The sequence below is a fragment of the Protopterus annectens genome, chromosome 1.part0 (assembly GCF_019279795.1).
Source record: "Protopterus annectens isolate FY-2018-M chromosome 1.part0, PAN1.0, whole genome shotgun sequence".
Taxonomy (NCBI): Eukaryota; Metazoa; Chordata; order Ceratodontiformes; family Protopteridae; genus Protopterus; species Protopterus annectens.
The window spans coordinates 554,812,517-554,836,061 of record NC_056725.1 but is presented as its reverse complement, the minus strand read 5'-3'; the positions used below and the strand labels follow the sequence as shown (position 1 = coordinate 554,836,061).

At 47.2% G+C, this 23,545-nt stretch overlaps 1 protein-coding gene across 1 annotated transcript in view; it reads right to left on the bottom strand.

Moving 5' to 3' along the window:
- The window catches only part of CENPF (centromere protein F), a 1,545,100-nt gene that overhangs the window by 297,774 nt on the left and 1,223,781 nt on the right, over positions 1–23,545 (bottom strand). Inside the window, exon 15 of the mRNA XM_044061312.1 lies at positions 11,230–11,407. Within this exon, the coding sequence (XP_043917247.1) occupies positions 11,230–11,407 (178 nt within the window). The remainder of the gene's footprint in view (positions 1–11,229; positions 11,408–23,545) is intronic.

Sequence of the window (23,545 nt, the reverse complement as noted above, 5' to 3'; positions counted from 1 at the left end):
AACTGGATTCTAATAGTGGCAGCAGCAGATCCTTGCTGAAAAAGCCCAGAAAGAAAATCCAGAATCACAGGGATAGAAGCAGTGTATGATCTACATTCATTCTCTGCGCCCAAATAGAAAATGTTTTCCATTTACTGCCATACAGCCTTCCTAGTTCAAGGTTTAAGGGAGGACATAAGGATGTGACACTGAGGATGATACATCATGAAGCCTGACTAGTGTTGGAACTGGAGCAGCCATGCTGTTAATTTGAGGGTGTGGATTGAGGGGTGTAGCGAACCCATGTGAGTCAATAGATCTGCAGCTGGGTCCAGAATCCAAGGATTGTCCAGGAGGAGAGGCTCGGGGAAGGGGAACCAGACCTGACGAGGCCAGTAAGAAGCAATGAGGATCAACTTGCTTCCCAGACGACTTGCTTTCTGAATCACTTTGGAAATGAGAGGGATTGGAAGAAAGGCATACAGACGTCCCATGGGCCAATCGTGAGCCAGAGCGTTTCTGGGAGACTCCCACGGAGGGGTAATGAAAGAAAAATAGCTGCTGCATTTGGTATTGACTGGGCTGGCAAAAAGGTTGCAGCAAGGCTGTCCCTATTTCCAGAAAATCTGATCTACTGTTTCCCATTTCAGAGACCACTCGTGAGGCATTAGGATTGCCCGGCTGAGCTTGTCGGCTATCACATTGGTCGTCCCTGGAATGTACGTTGCAACCAGAAAGCGTTGGGAAGAAATAGCCCATTCCCAAACTCGCATGACCTCTCGACAGAGTGGGTAAGATCTGGTACTGCCCTGTTTGTTGATATACCAAACCACAGACATGTCTGATTGTATCGCAATTGTCCCTAGAGGAAGAAGGTCTTGAAGTGCTTGCAATGCCAGAAGCACCGCCTTCATCTCCAGAACATTATATGCAGATGAGCCTCGTGTTCTCACCGTGTGCCTTGGACAGTCCTGCCGAGATATTTGCCCCCCTCATCCGATCTGGGAGGCATCCGTGGTCACAGTGGCAACAGGTTGGGCAGGAACAAAGGGGGCTCCTGTGTTCAACTGGTTGGGAGCGATCTACCAAAGAAGGTCCTTCTTGCATGATTCTGTCAGCAGGATAGGATGACTCAGCGGGAGATATTGGAAGGACCATTGGGAAGACCGGAGCCACTGGAGAATTCTCATGTGCAACCTGGCTAATGGTACTAATAGAATTGTGGAAACCATAGTCCCGAGGAGCTGAAGAACCCAGTTCGCTTTGAATTTTCACAACGGAAGAAAACGTTGAACTTGGGAGATTAAGTTCTGTGCCCTTTCGGCAGGGAGACGAGCTGTCATGTTCACTGTGTCTACCTCTGCGCCTATAAAAATTACAGATTGAGAGGGCAATAATGCAGATTTTTTTCCAATTTATGGAGATCCCTAACTGAGCACAAAGTTGAATCGTGATGTCCCTGTTTTGGAGTAGCTGCCTGGTGGGGGCAGTCAGGAGCCAGTCATCCAAATACGGAAACACCTGGAATCCTTGAAGTCTCAGATGAGCTGTCACTACTGCCATGCATCTGGTGAACACCTTGAAGGCTGTGGTGAGACCAAAGGGCAGAGCGTGAAACTAATAGTGACTGGCTCCCAGTCGAAAGCGTAGATGGCTTCTGGATGCCTTGTCCATTTTTATATGGTAGTGGGCGTCCTGAAGATCCAGAGAGCACATCCAAGTCTTTCACTAACAACGGGAGTATAGACTGCAATGTTACCATCCGAAACTTGTCCTTCTTCACTGATTCGTTCAATCTTGCTGAGGTCCAATATTGCCCTCCAATCTCCGGTTCGTTTTGGAACTAAAAACAACCCGGAGTAAGTTCCGGATCTGTCTGCTGGGACAGGCTGGATGACTCTTTACCACAGTTGCCTGATACCTGACATTGGTTGGCACATCGGGGAACCTTTTGGGAACAAACGGTGATAGGGAAAAGTGTATGATACAGCCTCTGATAAATAGAAGTTATGTCCTTACCATAACGTTCCATGTGGAGTGTTCATCTCGCCTTTGTTCTTACAACTGGGTTCGGAGCCGATCCTCGGCTCCGTGTCGGCCGCTTGTCAAAGCTCTGCATCGAGAAGAAGCTCGAGACCAACCTAACTCCCACAATCCCCCTCTGCCGTTACCTCAGATCTAGTTTGCAAGCAAACCAGAAGTCAACAGAGAGAATATAACACATTCATGCCAAACAAGAACAACATAGCTGAAAAATATATCCACAACAACTGCTTAAGGCAGAAACAGGAGAACCAAACCAGACACCTAAACTGGACGTTCTTCCTGAGGGTGGGAGGGTGGGAATGTAAGAACAAAGGCGAGATGAACACTCCACATGGAACGTTATGGTAAGGACATAACTTCTATATGTGAGAGTGTTCAATCTCGCCGTTTGTTCTTACACCTGGGTAGCGTCCCTAGCTCCTTGTTCCTGAGGAACTCATGGGAGAAAGTTCCTGAGCACAGTGGAACCAAAGGTTGCCCTGTCCCTAGAAATCCTATCGACTTTGTAATGAGTAATGAATGTATGTGGTTTAGACCAAGTGGCAGCCGCACAAATAGTGTCGAACGGTAGGCGGGCTGCATGAGCCAGGGATGTAGATACTGATCTTGTAGAGTGCCCTTTGGGCTTGACAGGTAAAGTTTGCTCCGAGGCAGTATAAACAAAAATAATACAATCGGAAAGCCATTTGGAAAGGGTTCGTTTCGTAACTGCCATACCCTTCTTGCTGTCTGCAAAGGCTATAAAAAGCTGGTCTGTTTTTCTGTGATCTTTTGTTCTGTCCAAGTAAAATCTGAGTTGTCTATGAACATCTAACTTGTGTAACATATATTCCAACTTATTGGAGTGGTTTTTGAAAAAGGTGGGGAGCTCAATGGACTGATTAATATTATTAATGGAGCAAACTTTGGGAAGAAAGGATGGATTAGTGCGAAGAGATACTCTATCAGGGTGAAAGATCAAATAAGGATGTTTAACGGAAAGAGCTTGAAGCTCCGATACCCGTCTGGCCGATGTAATAGCCACCAAAAAGAGGGTCTTCCATGACAAAAACTTCAAAGGACAGGAAGAGGCTGGTTCAAAAGGTGGTAGCATCAGCTGAGATAAAAGAAGGTTCAAGTTCCAAGGTGATGTAGGACTTCTAACTGGTGGTCTAATATGGAAAGATCCTTTTAGAAAGGCCTTACAAAGTCTGTGAGCCATAATAGGAGCCCCACTTTCTTCCACATGAAAGTTTGAAATGGCAGCCAATTGCACTCTCAAAGTGGCAGGAGAAGCTCCTTGGTGGAACAGTTCGGTTAAAAACTCCAAGACCCTATTTAGAGGAGCTATCACGGGGTCCAATTGTTGTGCACAAAACGCTTCCATTTACTAGTGTAAATTTTTGCAGTGGAAGCTTTATGAGAAGCCACCAGGATATTTCGAACTGCAGGGGAAAGAAGATCAGACCTGGCTAAGAAGGGAAGCGGAGCAGCCAAGCTGCTAGTCTGAGGGAGAGTAGCGACGGGTGGGAAGCCCCTGACGTGTGGGTCAGTAGATCCGGCTCCGGGTCCAGGATCCAGGGTTCCCGAATTCGGTGTGCCAGAAGAAAGGGAAACCAGATTTGACTAGGCCAGAATGGGGCAATGAGGATAATTGTCCTTTGCAGGTTGTTGGCTTTCTGTAGAAATTTTGGAATCAGGGGAACAGGAGGAAAAGCGTACAGGAGACCCGGGGGCCAATCGTGAACCAGAGCGTCCCTGGGGACTTCCCCTGGAGGGGGTAATAGGGCAAAATAGCTTCTGCATTTGGCGTTCATTGGAGACGCAAACAGATCGCAGGAAGGCTGGCCCCACTTGCGAAAAATTTCCTTCGCAACTGATTGTTTGAGGGACCACTCGTGAGGTAACAGGATGGCTCTGCTCAACCTGTCCGCTATGACGTTGGATAACCCCGGGATGTGCGTTGCTATCAGAAAGCGACCCGTGGACTCCGCCCATTGCCAGATTCTCATGGCCTCTCTGCATAGTTGATAAGACTTGGTTCCCCCTTGTTTGTTTATGTACCATACTATGGACATGCTGTCCGTCTGAACTGCAATTGTCCCTAGAGGAAGAAGGGGAGCAAAGTGTTGCAACGCTAGAAACACTGCCCTCAACTCTAGAACATTGATGTGCAGATTGTACTCCAAATTGGACCATTCGCCTTGGACTGTCTGTCCCTGAAAGATGCCCCCCCACCCTATCAGGGAAGCGTCCGTGGTCACCGTAGCTGTCGGCGTGGGTAGCACAAATGGTCTTCCGCTGGAAAGATTGCAAGTCTGAAGCCACCAAGCCATGTGCGACTTGCATATGTTTGTAATGTGAATTTCGTGCGTCAGGGGTAAGTGTTGGAACGACCATTGTGCAAACAGTAGCCATTGAAGAACTCTCATGTGCAGTCTTCCCAAGGGTATCGCAATGAGAGAAGCTGCCATGAGACCCAAAACCTTCAGAACCAGTTTTGCTGGGGATTTTCTGGATAACAGAAGAAGAGATATATGGTTTTGTAGGGAGGCTATCCTTTCTGGAGGAAGCCGTAGGATAAAGCAACGCGTATCCAATTCTGCTCCTATGAATGAGATATGCTGTGATGGCTGTAGTAAAGATTTTTCTAAATTTATGGAAATTCCGAGATGAACACAGAGTTGTAGTGTGTAATCCCTGGCCTGAATCAGTCGACGCTCGGTGGTGGCAGAAAGGAGCCAGTCGTCCAGATACGGAAACACCTGGAATCCCAGGCGCCTCAAGTGAGATGCTACCACTGCCATACATTTGGTGAAAACCCTGGGGGCTGAGGTCAGACCAAAGGGCAGGGCTCGAAACTGAAAGTGACTGGCTCCCAGCCGGAAGCGCAAGTGATCCCTGGACGCCCTGGCCATTTTGATGTGGTAGTATGCGTCCTTTAGATCTATTGAGCACATCCAGTCGTCCTTCTGTAAGAATGAAGGATCGATTGAAGCGTGACCATCCGGAACTTTTCTTTCTTGATGAAGGTATTGAGTTTGCTTAGGTCCAGAATTGGCCTCCAGTCCCCTGTCTTTTTTGGAACTAAAAAGAACCTTGAGTAAGTTCCGAATCCTCTTTGGTCCGCTGGGACTGGTTGGAGGACTCTTTTTCTAGCAGCTTTGAAATTTCTATAGCTGCAGGGCCTCGCAGATGGGGCGGTACATCTGGGAGCCTTTTCTGCAGAATTGGGGGCAATAGGAAGGGAATTCTGTAACCTCTGGTAACAATGCTTTTTACCCAATTGTCTGATGTAAGACTTTGCCAGGCCTGAGGATATAAAGCTAAGCGACCCCCGACTGCCTCCAGAGCAGGACAGTTGGGCCTCCTCTCAGGAGTGCTGGAAAGGTTTCCCGGGGAGTGTATCCCTGTCACCTTGGTTTTGCAGACCCCCTCTGCCGCCAGGGCGACGTCTTCCCCCGTCTGCCCTCTCCTCTGCCTCTAGAGGGGGCATCACCCTGTGTGCCTGGGAAAGAGCCTTGGGGGTTCCAAACCACATTTTTCCACCACATTGCCCTTTGGGGTACGGTCTGGATGGGGTGGAAAAATGGACTCCGACATCAGACAGAGTCTTTCCCTCTTGCTCACACCGGGTAAGGGTCTCCTTTACTTTGGGGCCAAAGAGAGTGGCACCATCAAATGGGGCATTAGTAAAGGAAGACTTGAAGGCTTCCGCAAAGGAACATAAGCGCATCCAGGATTGTCTACGAAGAGCAATCGCTGAAGCCGCTGCCCTACTCGACCCTTCGGCTGCGTATGAGATCAGCCTCATGGACGAGTTTGCAATAGATGTAAGGGTATTGAGATGTGCTGTAACTTTCTCCGAGACAGCAGCATCTGTAGTACCCTGGAGGGTATCTCCCAACTCTGATTAGATCCCTCTGTAAACGTGTGAAATGGGTCAAATAGTTCAGGGATCGCATGGAAAAAGCCGCTGAACTAAAATGCGCTTCCCATACCTGTCCATAGTCCTAGAATCTCTGTTAGGCGGATGGACAGATGAGGAAGATTCAGACATCTCCTTTTTCGTGGCCGCTGCCACCACCATAGCGTCCACTGGAACTCCCTTTGTTAGATAAGCCTTGTCTTGGGGGGCTGTAATATATTTATTAGGCTTTCTAGGGACTGGCTCCACCGTGTCAGGTGTCTCCCACGCCCTCCGAGCAATCAATTCCATCAATTCATCGAAGGGCGGAGTGACCCAGGAGGAGGAAGGGCGAGTACCGAATGCCTTCATCAAGACTGACTCATCCTCAGAAGGGGGTAGGGCTTGCCAATCACCTCTCTGTTTTAGGATCTCCAGGATGTCAGAAAAGGAGACATCCTCTGAGGGTGATTTTGGGGACCCTTCTGACTCATCCAAGTCAGTGTCCGATGTCAAGGATTTCTGTGGAGAATCCAAGTGTCTCCTCTTACACAATCTTTTCCTCGGAACTTCTTCGGGGGGGGGGGGGCATCCGATGAAGCCTCCGAGGAAGAGGGGGCACCCTCTAGGGGTGGCTGAGACACTGGTGCTCGACGCTTAGATGTAGCCGTGGGTGCAGAGGAGGATAACGGACCTTTATGGGAAGGAGAAGCCGTTTCCGCTGAAGACAACACCTTCCTCATGAGATCGAAGGCCCCCGGGTCCCGAGTCAAGGCATCCCCAGGTTCTGAAGAAATCGGAGGAATCCCTGAGACAGGCACCGACGGCATCGACCCCGAGGACGGAGCAGAGTCGATCCGAGCCGAGGCTCCGAGAGGGAGAGTCGGAACCGAAATATCGGCCCGACTCTCAGTCCCTGATCCAAGGATGGATCTTCGGCTCAGAGACTCCGGTACTGGATCCGACGGAGTCGAGGTGAACGGTGCCGACCGAGAAAAAGACTGTTCCGGCACCGAGGGCTCCACAATCAACAGATCAGCCTCTCCCGGCACCGAAGACTGGATAGGCCTCGGAGGAGGAACAGGTGGAGATAAGGGAAGGCCTTCGAGTCTCGACACCAACTGAGAGGAGACAGAGATAAGCTTGGATAAGGCCGTATTCTCCATCAATTTCTGCACCACGCGGTCTACATCGGTGTCGGAGAGGGGCCTGGAAGAACGCGTCGAAGGAATCGAAGACGGAGCCGACCTCAAAAGTACAGGAGGAGGAAGCTCCGTCACCGGTTCCAAGACTCGAGGTTCGGTAATGGACAAAAGTTCAACACTCGGCCCCGAAGCCTGTGGAACCGGTGATCGAACTTTAAATGAAGAGCTCGGAGCCGATGACATGGGCTCCGACGTCTTCGATTCCTTCGAGGATTTAGATGCCTGGTCTGATGCATCCAGAGCCTCTTGGAATGCAGGCTTCAAAAGGCTCCTATCCATAAGTTTCCTGCGCCTATCTGTCATGACCCTTCCACTGAAAGAATGGCAGATGGAACAGTCTTCCTGCAGATGGAGAGGGCCAAGACAGTAGACGCAAGAACTATGATTATCTGTGACAGACATTTTCTGTCCACATTGGCACCTTTTGAAGCCTGATTTAGCCTTTTCAGACATGTTACAAAAGTCAAATCCAGGTATAAGAGAAAAACCAGTACAAAATGTCAAATCCAGTAAAATTTGTCAAATCCTGCAAAGTAAGTCAAATCCTATAGTCAATCCAGTAAAAGTTAAAGGGTGGGGTAGGCCCCCAGGGAATAAACTCTAAGAAAGTATATAAATACTATATACGGAACCGAGAAACCCTCGATACACTACTCACACACACAGTCAACTTTAAAGAGAAAAAATTTTTATCCAAAAATATAAGAAATAATTAATCTTAGCTTTGAGGTGGTCCGAGCTCATCAAAAATGATGCGAACGTTGCAGCGGCAAACTAGATCTGAGGTAAAGGCAGAGGGGGATTGTGGGAGTTAGGTTGGTCTCGAGCTTCTTCTCGATGCAGAGCTTTGACAAGCGGCCGACACGGAGCCGAGGATCGGCTCCGAACCCAGGTGTAAAACAAACGGCGAGATTGAACACACTCACATCATCTCTTTGCACCCACTTGTCTTGGGTGAATTTTAGCCAGGCTTCTTGGTATAAAGAAATGCGACCCCCGAGCGGCCCCAGAGAAACACATCAGGAGTGCTGATAAGACAGTCATCGAAAGGAATCACGGTTTTGTTGGTATCATGGACCGCCTCTGCCTCTAGGGCGACGTCTGCCATTTCCTCCTCCTCCTCTGCCTCTGAAGGAGGATTCACCCTGTGTGTCAGGAAAGACCCTCTGGGACTTCTTGAACCACATTTTACCACCCCTTTGACACTTGGGGTATGACCTGGAAAGGACAGTAAAACGCACTTCCACGGCAGAAAGCGCCTTTCTTTCTTGCTCACACTGGGTGAGTGCATCCTTCACCTTGGAACCAAACAATGAGGAACCATCAAATGGGGCGCTGGTGAAAGTAGACTTGAACAGTTCTGCAAAATTACATAAGCGCATCCACGAGTGGCGCCTCAAGGTAACTCCGGAACCCGCTGCACTACTCGCTCCATCCGCAGCATAAGAGGCAAGTCGCATGGAGGAGTTAACCACAGAACTTAAGGTGGACAAGTGAGTAGAAATCTTGTCAGGAACGACCTCAGTACAAGTACCTTGTATGGAATCTCCTAACTCCTTGAGGAGATCCCTCTGCAACCTCGTGAAGTGCGTGAGATAGTTCAGCGATTGAAGGGTAAAGGCCACTGAACTAAAAACACGGTTCCCAAATCTGTCCATCTGTCGAGACTCCTCGTTTGGCAGATGAACAGATGAAGTTTCCGCCAACTCCTTCATGGCCGCCACCACCATGGCATCTACGGGAATGCCCTTGGACAAGAACTCTTCACCAGGAGGGACAGACAAGAACTTATTTGGTCTCCTGGGGTCTGGCTCCATGGTGTCAGGAGTATCCCACACCTTTCGACTAACTAAATCCATCAGTTTCGTCAAAAGGTGGAGACACCCAAAAGGCAGAAGGTTGAGACCCGAAAGCCTTCGGGTACACAGACTCATCAGAAGGGTTAACAGTGAGCCAGTCGCACCTCTGCCCAAGGATCTCTAAAATGTCCACAAAGGAGACATCATCAGAGGACGACTTGGGGGACCCTTCAGACTCCTCGAGGTCAGTGTCCGATGTCAAAGACTCATCCTGGGCGTCAACATGTTTCCTCTTACATAACCTCTTCCGGGCAGGCTCCTCGGAAGGACATTCCGGGGAAGCTTCGGAAGAGTGGGGGCCACCAGCCAATGGCTCCTAAGGCTGCGGGTCTCTGCTGTCTCCAGAGAGAGTAGGGGCTGAGATTGAAGTGGGTACTCTCAGGGGAAGCCGAACCCGGCTCCAAGGCAGCAACAAAGTGAGCTGGAGCCGGCATTTCCTCCGTTGGCACTAAGCACTCCGACTCCAAAAGGCCAGTATGGTTCAGAGGAGGATTAGCAGACAAGGGCAAAGGCTGGGCCAAGTGCCTCCCGAGCAGACTGGGTTGCAGCCAACAATAATTTTGGTAAGGTAGACGACTTCAGGAGTCTCAGCACTACCCTCTCCACATCTTCTGAAAAGATCCGGGAAGACCTGAAAAACATAGTAGGGGATCTTGACCTGGGGGGCACTGGAGACTTAATTGTTACAGAAACCGGTAGGGAGCTTACAGACCGGCTCCGAGTAGCAGAGTCAACTGCAGTATCAATAGGTTCAGAGATTGGTTCCTAAACACCTGTAACTGACTGACACCACCATGATGCTCTCCTTCGGCTCTGAAGGCTGATGAGTCGGAGGCAGATTTGAACTGTTTAGGAGGTGTCTCAGACACCAGCCGGTGCCGGAGAAGGCCTTTTTGAGGATTTTGATTTCCCAGACTTAGAGGGAGATGAAGAACTGGATAGTGCTTCCTCAAAGCATGGTTTCAATAGACCCTTGAGTATGAGTTTGTTCTTTCTCTCCTGTAACACTCTAGGAGAGAAAGCATGGCAGAACAAGCATGATTCCTGTAAGTGGATGGCCCCTAGGCAGTAGACACAGCTACTGTGGCCATCCGTTAAAGATATCTTTTGGAAGCATTTCACGCACTTTTTGAACCCCGAGGGTTTATGCTCCTTACTTTCCTTAGACATATTAAACACACAAAACTCAGAGAGACTGAAAGAGAGAAAAAGGACGACGACTAGGTCCTCCAACTAAAACGGGCCTAGCCCTAAGGAAGAGTTACACGAGGACTAGGTCCTCTAACTTAAACGGGCCTAGCCCGGTGTAGAGAAAGCTAGGTTTTCAAATTTAAACAAACAAGAAAGGAAAGCCCATTCACACAAGAGAAACTGTAAATGACACAATAAATTTCTGTATTTCTAATAACAGATAGTATACTAGGGGAGGCTGCAATCCTAGTAAATTCACAAGTGGATCCCTGCCAAAACAAACAATGTCAATATAGCAGAAACTAACTGCCAACGGTGACCAAAAAAGGTCAGAACAACAACAGACAAGACAACAGGAGCCCCTGTTGACTACGAGCGGAAAACCACCAAAATCTAACTAACTAATCAAAAATGCGCAACGCCACCTAAAACTAACTGGCACACAGGATACCAATAACCACTAGTAAACTAAGTTGCACTCAAAAAGGGCAAGCAATACAACTGCCTAATATATTAGCAACACTAAATATACAATAAAGGTTCTAATAAAGCATTGAAATATGATATTGAATATAAAGAATTTGAAAAACTTAGCCAGATCCAAGAGAAGCACAACCGAACTCGGCGATGCGGCAAAGGAGATCTGGGGATTGTACTGGTGCACGATGGGATACCTGCTTAGCCATGAGCCAACCAGAAGTCTTCCAGCTTGTAAATCGACTGGCTCCGAACCCATATGTAAAAATGAAGGTGAGATCGGATTACCTAACATCTACTATTATTGCATTTGTCACATCTAAGCGAGTACAAATTAACTACTGACTAGCAAAACAGTAAAACTGCTCCAAACACAGCAAGCAAAGCACTTATCGATATCTTGGAAGACATTTTCTGAATATTCACACAAAGCAGGACAGCATGAGTTAACTTCTGAGCTCTGTGTGCCTGTTACTTTAACAGGATAACTGAAGTTTACTGTACTCAGCAGGTTACAGACAGCTAGCTGCCTTTACTACATCACTTTTACATCAGCAGTGTGTGATTCTAAGATATGAATACGTACTCTCACTTGGTTTCTTTTGCAGTTGAGACAGTTGCTCCTCTTGTTCTTCTACTTGCTTCTGAAGAGACTCATTATCCTTCTCCAACTGTTTACAGGATTTCATCCATAACTGTAGCTTTCCCTGTGCAGAATCCCTCTCCTTCTTTAATCGCGATATTGTTGATTTTAAATTCTCTACCTGTGGAAAGTTTAATGAGGATATACAAATTATGCAAAAACACGTTTCATGGAATTAAAGAACACACAGGCAGAAAAAAAGTTATTTACTCACCATAGCGCTCCATCTGAGTTGTTCCTTTCATTTGTCTTCAACTTGTGGGGAACATGGATCCGACTCGGACACATTTTCCAGCCTCGGATCCAAGCTCCAAGCTACTCCCCTACCCATAATACCCCTGTCTCCCTCCTCCCCTCAGAGAGAGTTTGCTGCAGACAGCAGCACCCCAACCTAACCATATGTCTAGAACCCTGGCATTAGCACCAATTGCTCGATAATGAATAAAAAGACTTGTCCTAATACGGGCTATGCCTCTTCCATTCGATCCACTACACAGCCCACATACGGCAGGGGGAAGGAAGAAGGGACGGTTGAAGACGAATGAAAAGCAGAAATTCAGATGGAACGTTATGGTGTGTACATAACTTTTTTCATCTGAAGTTGTTTTCACTTAATCTTCAATCTGTGGGACAGAGTCCCCAGCTACAAGACAGCCCTGGAAGGTCCTCATGGAACGATGTTCCAGAGCATGGCTGAGCCAAAACATGGTGTGCCTCTGGAAAGGAGACCCAATTTGTAATGAAAGATAAGCATATGTGATGACACCCAGGTAAGCTGCAGAGCAAATGTCATCTAAGGAAACCCCTAGACCAAAAGGCCGCAGAAGTAGTTACAGACCCGGTAGAATGTACCCTAACACGACTTGGTGGAGATAAGCCTTTTGCTCTATAAGCCAACGCAATGCACTTAGACATCCAACGAGCAATAGTTACTTTTGATACAGGTTTTCCAAAGAAAGGCTTAGAAAAAGAAACAATAAAGCTCATCAGATGTATGCAGAGTTTTGTTCTATGCAAATAAAAGCGCAGCTGCCTGAAAACATCAAGCAAGTGCAATTCTTTCCTTATTCTGGAAGCTCAGAAATAAAACAGGGAGATTGAGGACCTGGTTAATGTTAGACATTCGTTCTGAGGGAAACCCTGTCTTTATGAAACACAATATAAAGAGGCTTGACTGACCAGCCTGGATCTCAGATACTCTCTTAGCCGAGGTAATAGCAACCAGAAAGGCCATCTTCCAAGACAGGAACTGCAAGTCAACTGTAGCTGCAGGGTCAAATGGGGGACAAATCAAAGCTTGTAGAACTAGGGTAACATCCCAAGGGGGTGTTGTGTCCTTGACTGGAGGCCTAAGTAAAAGGTACCTTTCAAAAAGGCTCTACAAAGCTTGGAGGAAGCCAAAGAGGCCAAATTCTCTAAGTGAAAATTGGAGATCGCTGCCAACTGTACCTTCACCACAGAAAAACTAGCGCCATCATCAAAGGATCACAGGAAGTCACTAGACTATTGGCCCCGAGGCCCTTACAAGCCTAGCCAAGAATTTAGCCCATGTTCCAACAAGTCAGCAGCCTATGCCACTGTCCAGCACGGACATGGGTGGAATCCCAGGGGTGTATTTTCTGTTCCCCATCCAGTTATCCAGGTTGTGCTTAAAAAGGTTTAATGAGGTACTCTGATTTATGTAGAGAGTCTTTAATCTACAAAAGGAGGAGCCTCTGGGACACAACTGTCCCGCCAACAAGTCCTATTAATGTCACAGACCAGGTTGAGGTCTCGCGTGCAGGTTACTTGAGTGGAACTTGACTTGCAGATATGCAGCACTGCCATCAGGGCGGGGTCTGAGATTGCTTTATATGCCAGACAGAGGTCACCTCTGAGGAGTCTGTAAGAGACTGAGTAGAGGGACAGGACTTTTAGCCCATCTGTGGAGGGTAGATGTTGAAGCACTGGATTCTCCGGGTGAGGAATCTCTGCAGTCTCTCCAGCTCCTGCATCCGTTTTATAGGGACATGCCGAAAGAGGCATTGTATTCAATAATCGGTCTTATAAGGGAAGAATACAGGGATGTTATGACCACCTTGTCGCTGGATGTGATACCCTTACTAATGAAGTGTGCGCCATGTAGAATGCTTTCTGCACAACGGAGGCAATATGGTGGTCAAAAGTCAGTTTGCTATCAACCCGGGTTCCCAAGTCCCTTCACAACTGATTGTGTGCTTAGTGCCTTATTAACAATGTGATAATTTGTAGGGATGTCATTCTCCCCAAAAGGGATGATGATGCATTTTTTTGGCATTCAGTTTGAGGTCATGTTTCTGGTACCAGTCATTTGTTTGTGTGAGACCCTCGAAGGATGTCCACACATCACTAGGGGAACTGATGACAGCACCCAGCTTGCAGTCATCTGCAAACTTGGTCAGCCATAGCCCACTATATTTGGCCTGCACCTCTGAGAAGTATATCCCAAACAGCAGAGGCTCCAAGACAGATCCCTGGGGTACACCACTTTTTATGGGTCTACTACTTGAGGTGGCTTCCTCTATTTTGACTAGGTGGGTTGTATCAGTGAGCCAGTTTGCTACCCATCGGGTAACATATGGATTGATGCCTAGTTGAGAGTTTCTTTATTATATCCAAGTGGGGAATAGTATCGAAGGCCTTGGCCAGGTCAAGGTAGGCAGTGCGCACTCTCTTTCCCCTCATCTACGGCCTTGCTGACGGTCTCAAAGAAGTCCACCAAATTCAACAGGTATCCAATGAAAAGAATCACCACTCGGAGTTAATGCTCTACTATGCAAAGCCAAAATCAAATAAATAAACGTACAGCATGAGAGCAAAACAATGAAGAGGTAGAATTTGCAACAAAACAGTCCCATGCACAATGCAAACAAAAGTCTTTGATATCAAAATGTCCAAATGAACGTATTCCAAATGATATTAAAAGCCAGGTTTATTGCAATAGAGGTGAGCGCTTTCGCTAAAAAGCTTCATCAGACCTTAATACATTTAATCAAGCATAGAATAGGGACTTAAATACATAAAAACGCGGGAAACTCTGAAAAAGCTCTATTGCAATAAACCTGGCTTTTAATATCATTTGGAATACGTTTGTTTATTTAAATTCAACAGGTATGACCTCCCCTTGACAAAACCAAACTGTGTGGGATCACGTGTCTGGAGGTTGCCAGTTTCCTTGTTACTGAGGTCCATGATAATCCACTCCTTGGCCTTGCAGATCAGGCAAGTTAGGCTGATGGTCTATAATTTCCTTGATCGGTGGACAGTCCACCTTTGTGCAAAAAGATGACAGTAGCTGTCCTCCGCTCGGCTGGGATGAAGCGGGTACTCGGGCTTTGGTTGAACAGGGGTGCCTAATGGTGCTGCAAGTTCCTGCCCGAGTTCATGTAGGACGCAGCCTGGGATGTTATCGAGTGCTGTGGAGGCTGCATTTTTTGCCTTTGAGAGGGCAGTGATGACTTGCTCCCTAGAGATAAGGGGAAGGGGGCAGGTACTGGGGATGTCCTGTTTTACTGATGTGGGGACAGAGGAGTGAGGTTTTCACTGAACCTATCTGCCAGCAGGTTGGCTATATCTACAGGGTTTGTGTATATGGTGTCCTTGACCACCAGTTCCAAGCAGTCTTTGTGCTTCCCTTCAGATTGCAGACATATGATTAAAAATATCCACCAAAACCTCCAAAATGGCGGGAACTGGTGAAGTAAAATGGTCCAGATCAAGCTGAGAAGCCCATATAGAGAAACGTTTCCACTTACCGGAATAAACCTTCCTGGTGGAAGACTTGTGAGCCGCTACCAAAATCTTCTTGACAAAGGAAGACAGCCAGGGAAGTCCTATCAATGGAACTGGAACAGCCAAGCCGTGAGCTTCAGACTGACCAAATTCAGATGAGGGATCTCTAAGGGATGCGTGAACAGATCCAGAACCAGATCTAGTGTCCAAGTAGGACATACACTGCATAAAACCACAGAGAGGGGAACCAAACTTGGCGAGGTCAGAAGGGGGCAATGAGGATTACTAAGCTCTCCAGCCATTGAGCTTTCTGAGTAAATCTCGGGATTAGGAGTGGAGGATAAGCACAGTAGACCAGAGGGCGAAGCATGAACAAGAGCATCTCTGCGGGACTCCACCAGAGGGGGGGGGGGGGGGGTTCAGAGTGAAATACTCACTGCACTTATCGTTGGAGAGACAAAGAGATCGCAGCATGGCTAATCCCATTTTACAAAGATCTGTTCCACTACTGAAGGATTCAGAGACCACTCGTAAGGCATCAGAAAAGACCTGCTGAGCCTGTCCGCCAAAATGTTGGACCTCCCCGGAACGTGCGTTGTCACCAGAAAATGTCTGGAGATCGCCCACTCCCCCAGTCTCAAGGCTTTGCGACAAAGGGGGTAAGACCTGCCCCCCCCCCCATTTGTTGATGTACCAGACGAGATATATTGTCTGTCTGAATTGCAATCACCCATTGGGGAAGATGGGCATGAAGAGCTTGCAACGCCAACACTGCCCTCATCTCCAGGACACTGATATGCAGATGGGTCTCCAGGAAAGACCACATGCCTTGGACCGTCCTTTCCACGCAATGCACTCCCCCTGAGCAGGGAGGCATCCTTGGTCACCATGCTCACTGGGGTGGGAAGGATGACGACCAAGAAGAGCTGGAGATGGAAGCCACCACAGGAGTGAATCCTTGCAAGCTCGAGATAACCAAACTGGATGAGATAAGGGCAAGTCTAGCAATGGCTACTGAGCAGCCAGAGTCCATTGGAGGGCTCTCATATGAAGATGAGCCATAGGGATAAGGGGTGATTGTGGCCATGGACCCAAATGCCCGAAGAACTGACTCTGCAGGGGGACACTGGGCTTAAACAATGTAAGAAAGATGACAGAGGGACAGAAGTCTGTCTGGAGACAAACACCCTGCTTTGAGTGGTATCTAAGTAAACCACAATGAAGTTGACAACTTGTACTGGCTCCAATTGGGACTTGAGATTTATGGTTATGGCTAGATGGTGACCAATCTTGAGTAGAAGATCCCTGGCTTCACAGCGTCTATGCCTGGAGGGAGCAGAAAGGAGCCAATCGTCCAGGTAGAGAAAGCCGTGGAACCCCTGCAGCCACAGGTAAGCCACCACAACTGTCATCACTTTGGTGAACACATTGGGGGCAGTGGTGAGCCCAAAGGGTAGTTCTCTAAACTGATGATTGCCTCCCAGCTGGAAGGGGAGGGTTCTCCAGGAGTGCCTGCTCACCTTGAAGTGACAGTACGAGTCTTGGAGGTCCACCGAGCACATCCAGTCGTGTATCCGCAGAAAAGGCAGAATGGATTGGAGACTGACCATATGGAATTTGGTCTTGGCAACTGACAGGTTTAAGGATGAAAGATCCAGAATGTGTCTTACCCCATTTTCTTTGGCACTAAAAAGAACCTGTGATATATGCCTGATCCGGACTGGTCTTGGGGGACAGGCTGGATGACTCACTTTTCAAGCAGCATGGAAATTTCCACTACTGCCTCCTCCAGTCACGTGGGTGGGATGTCTGGGAGGTGTTTGGGAGGGACTGGGGGTTGAAGGAAGGGGATTGGGTATCCTAGGGATATTATCTGCAACACCCAGTGATAGTCTGTGATAGACTCCTAGGCTGTTGGGTGCACAGAAAGATGTCCCCCTTCCGTGGTCTCAGTGGCTGAGGGTGTAGGAAGCAATAAAGGATGACTGTCCAGAAAATTTTGAGGGTGAAACTACCACATAAGAGAGTTTGCAGACCCTTGATAATCAAACTGGAAGAGAGAGAGGGAGATCGAAGAGAGACCATTGCACTGCCAGGGTCCATTAAAATACTCTCATATGAAGACAGGCCATGGGAATAATGGGAATGGTTGCAGCTATGGACCCCAAAGCTGGAAGGACCAGGTTTGACGTGGGGGGGGGGGGTCATGGAATGTGTAGAATTTGTCTGATATAACGCTGCAATGACAGGATTTGTTGGGGGGGAATAAAGGCCTTGAACTGTAAAGTATCGAGACGTGCTCCTATAAAGTCTAGGACTTGTACTGGTTGGAGATGTGACTTTTTCAAGTTGACAGAAATTCCCAAGTACTGAGCAAGCTGTAAGATGTAATTCCTGGCTAGCAATAGTCTGTCTGGTGGAAGCAGCTATGAGTCAGTCGTCCAGGTAGGGGAATACTTGGAAACCCTGCAGTCTAAGATGGGCTGCTACTATTGCCATGACTTTGGTGAACACCCTGGTGGCTGTGGTAAAACCAAAGGGAAGTACTTGGAATTGGAAGTGAGCGACTCCCAACCAGAAGCAGAGAAACCTCCTGGAGTGGCTGCCCATCTTTATATGGTAGCACACATCCGGGAGGTCTATGGAGCACATTCAGTCATTCTCCTGTAACATGGGGAGTATTGATTGAATAGTGACCCTCTGGAACTTTGTTTTGGCAACAGATTTGTTCAGATTGGTGAGGTCCAGCATAGGTCTCAAGTCCCCCGTCTTTTTTGGCACCAAAAAGAATCTTGAGTAGATGCTTAATCCAGACTGGTCTGGGGGGAATGGCTGGATAACTCTTTCTTAGCAGTTTCCACGCTGCTGCCTCCCTCAGATTGGGTGGAACATCGGGGAGGCTTTTTCTGGGTCAGAGGTTGGACAGATAATGAATGCGGTACCCTCTGGATATGATGGTCAACACCCAACAGCCTGTGGTGATGGCTTCCCAGACTGCTGGATGAAGCGATAGACTGCCCCTGACTACCTCAAGTGTGGAGCAATCGGGTAACCCCTCAGGGATGCGGAAAGGGTTTTTCCTAAAAAGGTTCTCGGGAACCCTGGTTTCTGGGACCCCCCCTCCTTTGTCCCTAGGGCAGCATCCATTATTTCCCCCTCTACCTCTGGAGTAAACCTCTCCCTTAGACTGAAAGGAAGAACTCTGGGACTTCTGGAACTACAACTTCTTACCACCATGTTGATTCTGGGTAAAGGATCTCTGTGGGGTAGTGAAGCGGATCCCTACAGTAGAGAGAGTCTTCCATCTTTCGCGCTCTGGGAGAGAGTGTCGTGAACGGACGGACCAAACAAGGCTGATCCGTCGAAAGGGGCATTTGTGAATGACGCCTTGAAGGGTTTAGAAAAAAATCGCAAAGCCACATCCAGGCATGGCGTCTAACAGCAATGCTGGAACCGGCTGCCCAAAAGGTTCTTTCCACAGCACGTGAAAGTATCCTCAGAGGTACTGGATATGGCAGTGAGGGTGGCCAGCTTAGAGGAGAAAGATCTCTTCTGCTCTTCAGGTGTGGACCCTGTGGGAGGCTGAGTGATCTCTTATTAGATCACTCTGAAGACTGGTGATATGGGCCAAATAGTTCAGCACCCTCAGAACGAAGGTTGCTGAAGAATAAACCTGCTTCCCAAATCTGTCCAAAGTCCTAGACTCCCTGTTTGGGGGGGTGGGGTGGACAGTGGACATTTCTTGAGCAAGTTCCTTTTTGGTGGCCGTTGCAACCACCATGAAATCAACAGGGATATCCTTAGACAAAAGGGACCTGTCTGGGGGAGCACTAAGGACCTTGTTAGGATGATGGGGTATTGGCTCTACTGTGTCTGGTTCCTTCCACGCCCTGCGAGAAATAAGGCCCATCAAGGGATCCGCAGAGGGACACACCCAGAAGTAGAAGGTCCTGTCCCAAAGGCCTCGAGAAACAGCGATTCTTCCGGATTAATGTTTTGGGTAGACCACCCACCTTTCTGTCTGAGGATTTCCATGACGTCTCCAAAGGTGACCATCAGGTGGGGATTTGGGGGACCCTTCTCTTTCCTCAAAATCAGGGTAATTGGTGAGGGACTCTGGAGGTGAGTCCAAGTGCCTCCTCTTGCACTTGTGCTTTCCCCAGATCTTCCCACTGAGGAGACCCACGGAAAGCACAAGTGCCTCCTCAGTGGGAAGATCTGGGGAGCCATCAGAAGACCATTTGGGCTCCAGTTGTGGAGCAAGGCTTGAGGTCTGAGGAACAGGCAGTCTCTGAGAGGACAGGAGAGATGCCTGCTGCACAGACACAGAGGGAGCCAACAAGGTATCCGAAGCGGAGTGTGCTGAGGACCTCATTGTAGTGGAGATAACTGTGCTCCACCTCAAACGCCGAAGGAGAACAAACACCAGAGGACAACTCCGCCGAAGCCACCAGTGTCAAATATCCCCTGCACCTGCCAGCATCCGGCACCAATGAGGCCATCAGAACCTGTCAAACGCCGAGGCTCTGAGAGGTAGGGCAGATCCAAAAGCCTTGGACTCTGCACTGACGTCACGGTTGAGAGTGTCTATTGGCGCTGAACTGGTTGGAGCCATAGCATTCAAAGCTATCGTCGGCACTGAGGTAAGAATGCACATTGGCTCTGAGGTCTCAACACCGGGAGCTTCGGACCAGAGGGTGCCAAAGTTGAGTGTTGGACCGTAAAAGGAGCCAAGGGTAAAGGTTGGGGATGGGTGCTCACGGCTCCAGAGGGAGATGGAGCAGACAACCCCCATCTGCATTTGTGCATGCAGAAAACACATCAAAAATCCTGTCCATCTTGGTGCTGGCGATGGAGCGAGAGGACTTGGTGGATGAAGCAATGGACCCCAGTCTGGAGTGGTGCCTGGGGGAGGTGAGGACTGGAAAAGTGCAGGCAGGAGTAGGTTCAGGCTAGAAATTTGAAGTGGTTGGGTGGGGAGACAGAGAACGAGAAAGCCCTGGAGTCTGTAGCCTCTTATCTGGCCTGTCTTCCTAGGGGATTTTGTCGGACTCTCTGGACTTGGCTGGGCACTCCCAGTCTGCTTTGGAGGGAGTTTGGGCTCCTGAAGGAGAGGCCCGAGTAGAGGAATAAGAAGGAAGCATGCCCTTAAGAACAAGTTTGTTCCTCCCTTCTATCAGTGCATGGTGGCTGAAGCCCATGCAGATAGAACAAGAGGATTCTAGGTGACTAGCACCCAAGCAATAAATGCATAGGGTGTGGATACAGGAGAATGGTATTTTGTGCCCACACCCTGCACATTTTTTTAAATCCAGCCTTAGGGGCTTCAGTCACGGTAGAAAAAAAAAAGAAGAGACAGTAAAGCCTGTCTGTAAGATTTTTTTTTTTCTTGAAGCAAAGAACGCACTGAAAAAAAAAATGGCAAGAAGGGAAGAAGGTGGAGAAAAAGCAAAAAACAGCTACTCACAGTAACCTAATAAACAATCCTAGGAGGAGCACATCTGGAAGCTGCTATTCACAATGGCGGCAAATGAGATCTGAGGTAGTGATGGTAAAGTGGGGAATTATGGGTGGAGGAGAAGCTCAGTTCTTGGATCCAAGCTATGTAATGCGGCCGAGTCAGATGCAAGCTCTGATCCGAACCCATGGGTTGAAGATAAGATGAAATCAACATCATCAGATCTGTATTTACCATTCTTAGAGGGATGAGAGGAGGGTACATATTTACTGTAACCGTGCCTGAAGACAATGGTACAGTTATAAGTAGATATTCTTACCATAACATTAACATTTCAAAGATAGGTCACTGTAACAGACCATAGCATTTAGGTAGATTCCCAAGCAGTATTATCATACCCACGAGAGAACAGTTACAAGATCTCTGGCAACAATTATGTCAGCACCTGTCGATGGAGACCAATATTCAGTATTTGAAGGTGTTTATAGCAAGCACTGTGTTGGCTTCTGAAATGTATTGAACAGAAATCATTTCTGAAATGTACTGCAGATGTAGCTGCTGCCCAAGTGGAAAGGCCTCTAACAGGTCTATACATGTTTATTATGCTTGCAAGAAAAGGCAACGCAGTGGCCAATCATTTGAAGACTTGTTTATTGACTGGTAAAATACCACTTTTCTTTTTGTGCACGAGACAAATAGCAGAGAAATTTTCTTAATTCATTAGCTCATTAGAATATCCAAGCTTTTTCTGCACAACAAACAAGTAAAGGAAATGTTTAACTTCAGTTTGATAGTTTAGATAAAAGACAAGTATTGACTGGTTCAGAGTTATTGATGATACAATGTCTTTGGCAAGAAAGATGGCTCTGTTTTCAAGAACACCTACTTGTGTTAAGAGATACCAAGCAAGGTGGTTTGCACATGAAATTAACCCTGAACTCCTCCTGCTTGAGGTAAGAGCAACTAGAAAAGCTGATCATCATAAGAAGCATTTTTTTCTGTCCACTATATCTGCTGAGGGTGGCATATTAACATAATAGTTAATGTTACAGAGTCTCAGCCAATGATTCTTCAGTTCAGGTTTGGCTGGGGTGCCTCCTAAACAGAATCCGAGCATCTTTTGTGTCTCCTTGGGGGTTTTCACTGAATGCTCTGGTTTCCTCCCGCATCCCGAGAGAGAGAGAGAGAGAGAGAGATCTTCTTGGTAACTAAGTGAAGACTTTCTTTTCAGGAAGGCCTTAACAGGGCGTTACACTGTTAACTGTGGGAAGGTTGGTTATACAAGTAAAGGCAGGAACTTTGATGAATAAGCTAAAAATACAACACTCCAATAGCTTTGGTGCAGGAACATGCAAAGGGCCTGGTTTTGTGGTACCATCCAATAGGCACATCTATGTAGTTAAGATTGTCTTGTATTAGGTCACTTGGCTCTCTCAAACGTGTTTTGTACTAGGGTAATAAAACTGCTGTTAGGCATAAAAATTCCATGTACTGAGATGGACTTGATTTTAGACTGGCTGTAATACACTGACTTCTTGTGTTAATGATTTCAGAAAAGGAAATAGTTATGGTGGAACAGTGATCATGATTATTATTGGAAAACACAACGGTTGTCACAGGCAAAAGGGAGTAATTAGGTTTAAACTGGTCTTGTTTTACTTTGTACAGTACTTTGTGAATAGCAGGACTACAAGGGAAGACATGCATAAAGGTCGGAGTCCATGGAAAGAAAAAAAAAAAAAGATCTGTCTTTTTAAATCTTGTGTAGAACGAAGGTAGCGTTATCTGTATATATCTGAAAATAAATATCTGTACTGGAATTTTTCAAGGCACTGCAAACTACTTTTATTTCTTTTAGGTTGATATGAAGTAATCCTGATGAGAACAGTTCCCTGTACAGACAGATTGTTAGAGTGAGATATCCAACCATAATTCAAATAAATCTGCGATAAGATCCTGGACATTGGATGGAGAAAGTAATGCTATTCTAATGAAAACATTTCAAATACATTCACCAAAGGCATTATTCATAATATAATGGGGAACAGAATTCAAGGAATTATTCCTAATATATCGGCGGGGCAAAAGAAGTTATGTACTCACCATAGCGTTCCATCTGAGTAGTTCTACTTCATTTGTCTTCAACCTGTGGGATACTGGATCCGAGCCAGCAATCTTACCAACATCTGCTCCAAGCTCCTCCCCTTACCCATAATACACCTCCATTACCTTCCAACCCCCAGATCGAGTTTGCTGATTCTTATACTGATAACCCGAGTTGAAAAAAATACTTATGACCTATAACTTCAGCCCGCAGGCTGTGTACATGACAAGGTCCGGGAGAAGGAGGGACGGACGGTTGAAGACAAATGAAGTAAAACTAGTCAGATGGAACGTTATGGTGAGTACGTAACTTCTTCATCTGAAGTAGCTTACTTAATTTGGTCTTCAACCTGTGGGACAGAGTCCCCAGCTATAGGTGGCCCTCATGAAAGGATATTCCGGAGCACCGCGGAACCAAAGGATGCTCTCTCCTTCTAGAAGTCAAATCCAGTCTATAATGAAAAATAAATGTATGAGATGAGGACCAAGTAGCTGCAGAACAAATATCCAAAGAGACTCTAGACCAGAAGGCCGCAGAAGTAGCCATGGACCTAGTGGAATGAGCTTTCACCTGACCAGGAGGAGACATGCCTCTGTCCTATAGACCTGAAGATGAAGAAATCTACCTAGCAATAGTGACCTCGGAAATAGGTTTTCCCAAAAAGGGTTTATAGAAGGATACAAACAGTTGATCAGATCTACAGAAATTTTTGGTTCTGTGTAAATAAAATCGTAACTGTCTATGAACATCCAGCAAGTGGAGTTTGCATTCCATTTTGTTAGCAAAATTAGGGAAGAAAACTGGTAAATTGATGGTTTGATTGATATTAACTGGTGATGCCACCTTGAGAAGTATGGATTGGTCCGAAGGGAAACTATCTTTGTGGAAAATCATACAAGGAACTTTGACAGACAATGCCTGAAGTTCTGAAACCCTTTTAGCAGAGG